General features: G+C 42.0%; 1 protein-coding gene across 1 annotated transcript; it reads left to right on the top strand.

The window, feature by feature from the left end:
- The first annotated feature begins 1750 nt into the window (after positions 1–1750).
- On the top strand, positions 1751–5520 carry LOC147420934 (putative pectinesterase 53). The gene is made up of 5 exons (XM_086504812.1): positions 1751–2611; positions 2848–3043; positions 3268–3474; positions 4167–4411; positions 5234–5520. The coding sequence occupies exons 1-5, from the start codon at positions 2208–2210 to the stop codon at positions 5382–5384; spliced, it is 1203 nt and encodes a 400-aa protein (XP_086360938.1). The 5' UTR covers positions 1751–2207; the 3' UTR covers positions 5385–5520.
- The last annotated feature ends 296 nt before the right edge of the window (positions 5521–5816 follow it).

Raw genomic sequence — 5816 nt, 5'->3', positions numbered from 1 at the left:
AAGGGAAGGTAGGTTTCTCTCAAAACAAAAGCTCACCAATATTAGGTAGAAGGATTGCACTTTGCCTTAGCCCAATGGTGGTGAAGTGTGCTTCAGTGCATACGAGTAGTGCCGGCCGCCTTCGGCGGCCTCTCTCTCTCTCTCTCTCTCTCTCTCTCTCTTCCGCTCCCCTTCATCTCACTTGGCGTTTAGCCTTTATCTCACAGAGAGAGACACGTGTAAAGGGTTATATGCTCCGCCATATTATGTTAGTAGATAGAGCGAGGCATATACCCATGCTTGATTTCCAGTGGGTTAATGTTGGTGACGAAAAAAGCAAGAATTGTGCTCCACATTGGGCTTGCAAATCCCTTCTATCTCTCCCATGAAAGATGGCACACAAATGTTTAGTTGGTGTGTCAGTGTTGCTAGCCCTTGAATACTAAAGAGTGATTCCTTCTTAATTGTTCAAACACACTTCTATTGTGATGGGCAAGGAGATTTCGACATGTGGCCCTTGTCTGTGACAAGTACTTGACCCTCGTCCGGCCATAAGAATGGCTATTCTTTGGAAGGTGCAATCAACTAAGAACATCCTATAGGGCCCCTTGAAGATACACACACTCACCAAAATGGATGGGCAATGCACATCACAAAAGGTGTTTTCCCTAATATGTGATGTTTTTGTTTTGACACAAAACAAGGGGTGTTTCTCAATTTCAAGATTCTCTTGGTGGTTTTCTCATACTTTATCTCTCATAGCTGAGTTTTAACCACAACTATGGTGGTTTGTTGTGTCCTTGTAAGCTGTTACCCCTACAAGAAGGGCCAACAGTAAGTGAAGAAGGTGGGTGTGGACACTTCCTTTTTTGCGTGTGCACATGCGCTAATAGGCCCACAATAGGAAAGTGGGAAGGAAGGGTTTTGGGGTGGTCACTTTGAGTGAAATTTTAGAGTAAGATGGTGGGGATAGTATGCAACAACTCAATTGAGAAAGGGGGAAGATGGGGCCAACATTCTATAATGAATAGTGGACTGCAAAAGTAAGTCAACAAAGTAAGAGCTTGGTAGATGCTTATTTTGACCACTTGGCACTGACTAGTGTTTTGATTATGGGCTAAGAATCTAATGATCACCCCCTTCTCAATCCTTGGCTCTCTGTAGCAAGCCTATATTTAAAGCCTTCTCTGAGGCTCCATTGCTCACACAAAACCTAACTTTACTGGTTTTTTTTTTGTGCTAATTATCGAAATTGCCGACGAGATTTCAAGCTTATCTCGAAGGAAATTGGCTTTCTTAATCCCATTTTAGTGTAAAACAACCTAGTAATTTAAACTAGGAAAGCAATATACATAATGAAGTTTTTTCAATTGTAATCCCATTTTAGAGTATTTTAAGTCAAGAAACCAATATGTATTTTGAAGCCTTTCCTTTTATACTTGCCTCAACAAAAAGTTTTTATTCATCTCTCTCTCTCTCTCTCTCTCTCTCTCTCTCTCGTTTTTTTTCCGGATAATATCGATGATCTCGCCAAGATTTCGAGCTTATCTTGAATCTCGTTTTAGTTAGATAGATTTTAGATGGTGTTTTATCACAAGAAACCATTTTTTGCACTTGGCATCAACAAAATCTCTCTCTCTCTCTCTCTCTCTCTCTCTCTCTCTCTCTCTCTCTCTCTCTCTCTCTCTCTCTCTCTGTCTCTCTCTCTAAACTTTCAATTGAACATATTGCTATCAAGGCCCATCTTTTTCAGCCACTATTTGGACCCCCCCCTTAAAACTAGTCCCTCTTTTTCACCAACTTTACTCTATGATTTCTTGGTGCCTTTGGGAAAAACTTGTTTGTCTTCCTGTGATTTCAAGCTTGACACTCCCATAATCCATCTCTCATGCAGTGGGAGCTTTGTCTCTTAATGGAAATGCTTGCCTCTCTTAAGAGGGGTTCTGGGCGCGGTAAATCACAGTTTCGCCCACATTCAATATAGCAGCTATGGCTTCTCTCAAAAGTGCACTGTCCAATTTGCAAAGGCTTGCACATGATCCTGAATATAAATGCATGTTGCCTTGTCCTGGCAGCTGCCCACATGCTCTTCTCTCTAACAAGTACTCAAACAAAGCCATTAAATATAGTCGCTCATGCTGTATATATAGCCATATTCCTCAAAGACAAAACTACAGCATAGAAATCTCCAAGTTGTATTGAACCTTCTCTGTGTATGTTATTAATCTATGGCTTCCTTCATATTAAGGTTCATGACCTTTCACTCAGGGCTCCTCTTATGGGCTATGATAGCTCTCCATTCGAATGCAATTAGCGGCCGGGCAAAGACTTATACGTCGCACACCGATAGTGATTGGACTGAATGGCTTCACTACATTGTAATGACATCCACTACTGAAGGTTTTGATGATGTCAAGAGTATATCTCCTAGCTTACAATTTAGGTTCACAGATGCTTCTTGCCTTGCAACGTCGACCGTTATCACAAGAAACACTTCTGTTGTCGAAGCCCAACACATATTTGTTGCCAGCAATGGCTCGGGGAACTTCACCACATTGCAAGCAGCCATTGACTCTATTCCCAAACACAACCAGATTCCAACTCTAATCTGCATTGCAGCTGGAAAATACAGGTGAATTTTGATGGGCAAATTGAGAGCTCTCCTTATGAGAGGATGCTCTGGCAGATTAGCGCATGCACCCATGCCAATATAGTGCCTCTATGTAACCATGTGTATGCTTGCACATGCATGGGCATGTGTATGTGTATGTATATGCTTGAGTTGGATTTCAGCATGGCATATACATCTTTGCACACATACATTGCTCTTCTATGGCATCACAGCAAGCTATTTATGGTTATTGACAGGGAGAAGGTGATTATCCCCAAGACCAAAGACTTGATCACCCTCATCGGTGATAGTTCCGGCAACGGCACCGTCATTGTGTGGAATGACACTGCGGCTACCATCAATCCGGAGACTGATCACCCATTACGGACATTCTATAGCCCTACTGTTGCTGTCAACGCAGAGTTCTTTGTTGCGCGGAATGTCATATTTGAGGTAAAATTTGTACTTTTTAACCATAGCTCAGACAATGTACTGGCAGCTAATTAGAGAGCTTCAATTCAACTGAATTGAAAGAGAAAAGCATATATTGCTTCAAAAAAATTGCATGTACATGAATGAGCCCTCCATGAGGGGCTTTTGTAAGGTGTGGAAGGTCTTTGTCTAATGGCTATCTAAATTTTCTACTTATTTTCTGTTTCTGCTTGTCATGTCTTCAGAATGATGCTCCTCCTCCAGAGCGCGGCGAAGTAGGAGGGCAGGCTGTCGCTCTTCGAATAACCGGCGACTATGCGGCCTTTTACAACTGTAAATTCCTAGGCCATCAAGACACTCTCTATGATCAGAAAGGGAGACATTACTTCAAGAATTGCTTCATTCAAGGAAGTGTGGACTTCATTTTTGGCAATGGAAGGTCTCTTTATAAGGTAAGAGTGATGTAAGGAAGATAGATACCTCTTACATGCACCTACTTTTTAACTGAAAACATCAGGCTAGAATTGTGTTGGCAGCATTCAAGGCAGAAGACCTAAGGAATATGCTTTGTAAAATGTAGTACTACCTTTAAATTGTGCCTGCACTTTCTAGCCTTTGGGCTGAAGGTGAGATATAAACTTTATGTCAAATCCAAGAGCAACCTTCCTTCTGGTCTTCAATGCACATGCCAATGGAATCAAAGCAACCAGGGTTAGGATTGGATTTAACCTCTATCACAAGAAGCTTTGGACAAATTCTCACAATAATTCCCACATTCTGGACTTACCTGAACATCATGAGCTTCTGTGAGGGAGGCATGGCATACCTAGCTAGGTACGATTGGGGGCAGGGGACTGCCGGCCCGGTGGGGGGGCCGGCGGTCCCCTGCCCCCAATCGTACCTAGCTAGGTATGCGGTGCCTCTCGAGCAGAAGCTCATGATGTTATGCATTCTATGAAAAACACTGAAAAAGACTCTGTTTTCCTACATGAGAAAATTTCTAAATCTTCTTGTGTATTAAATTGGTTATATTGAAAACCTCTCTTGTTGAACTCACATGGTATATTAACATGACTTAACAATGGACCCCCGGAGGAATCAAAGGGTATGATTGGGAACTAACATAGTCAATTGTTGCTTTCAGGAGTGCTATGTCCGTGCTCTTGATCCTGGCTACGAGTCCGTGGGTTCCGTAACAGCTCAGAAGAGAGGTGCTACAAAATTCGACTCGGGATTCGCTTTCTTACAATGCAATCTCACTGGGGATAACAATGTATATTTGGGGAGAGCTTGGGGAAAGAACTCAAGGGTTGTCTTTGCCTACACATGGATGGATGATATAGTGGTGCCTCAAGGGTGGAATAACTGGGGCGTTCCAGGAAGGGAGAGGTAAGGACATCTTCAAATAATATATAGACAAACATCATCATCTTCACACATTCCTCGAACATACATCAATCTCCATGGAAAACCTTGTCAGTGCATATGGACATATTAGCTTGCTAGTTGTCTTTCCAGCTAGCATTCTTGACAATGATGCGGTATATCAGGTCATCATGCACATTCCTAATTGATGCACCTACACCCTCTCCCTTCAAGGGGTCACTACAGTAAAGAAAATGCCTATCATGTGGGTTCAATACTAAGGATTATTTTATTCTATATTTTTACATATAGAAGGATGTTGAAAATATGGTCTTAGAAAAAAAAAGATTGAAAAGGAAAAAGATCCCTTTTATCGGTAAGAAATTCATAGCTAAAGGGTTTTATAAATAATCCTTGAACGCACACGATATATAGATTTCAAATATAATGACAAACACCAATCTCCCGCCCCCACGAACACCCACACAAGCAAGATTGGTCTCTTTATAATGCATATTTTATTTTCATCTTTCTATTGTATTCCCAAGTGCACACCATGCATGTGCATAAGACCATTGAGTGCACAATTACAATAAAATAATTGTCTTATGCATGCACACCATGGATGTGCGTAACATCATTGAGTGCAAAATCACTATACACACCGTGCATGTGCATAAAGATCATTGAGTACATAATCACCATAAAATAAGTCTCATGCGTATGCATGCACACCATTGAGTGCACAATCACCATAAAATGAGTGCTAGCATCCTCATACAGAGCTCATCACCAACTAATTATAACCACCTGGACAATTTTGTGTGGTTTTTTGTGATACGCCAGGACCGTATTCTACGCGGAATTCGAATGCTCAGGGCCCGGGGCTAACAATAGTACGAGGGTACCATGGGCAAGGCAACTAACTACCCAAGAAGCACAGCCCTTCTTGAGTATTGCTTTTGTGAATGGAGAAACATGGCTTCGAGAAATGTGAAGGGTAGAAAATCTTGAGGATTTCTACCCACACCATCCACATCATCTTTTATCCCTTTATAGATATCTCACCATCCTGTTTTGTATGAATACTTAGGTGATCCCTTGCAAGTAAAGAGACAAATACTTAAATCATAGCCAATGCAGCAAGTACATGCACAAGAAGTTTCGAACAGATTCTCACAATAATTCCCACATTATGACTTACCTCAACATCACCGCATACCTAGCTAGGTACGATTGGGGGCAGGGGACCGCCGGCTCGGTGGGGGGGGCAGGGGACCAGGGGGCCGGCGGTCCCCTGCCCCCAATCGTACCTAGCTAGGTATGCGGTGCCTCCCGAACAGAAGAAGCTCATGATGTTATGTATTGTATGAAAAACACTAAAAAAAACTCCCATTACCTACATGAGAAAATTTTTAAATCTTTTTTT

This window comes from Adiantum capillus-veneris, chromosome 28 (assembly GCF_014529385.1).
Source record: "Adiantum capillus-veneris isolate H3 chromosome 28, ASM1452938v2, whole genome shotgun sequence".
Taxonomy (NCBI): Eukaryota; Viridiplantae; Streptophyta; class Polypodiopsida; order Polypodiales; family Pteridaceae; genus Adiantum; species Adiantum capillus-veneris.
This window is presented reverse-complemented; position numbering and strand designations above follow the sequence as displayed.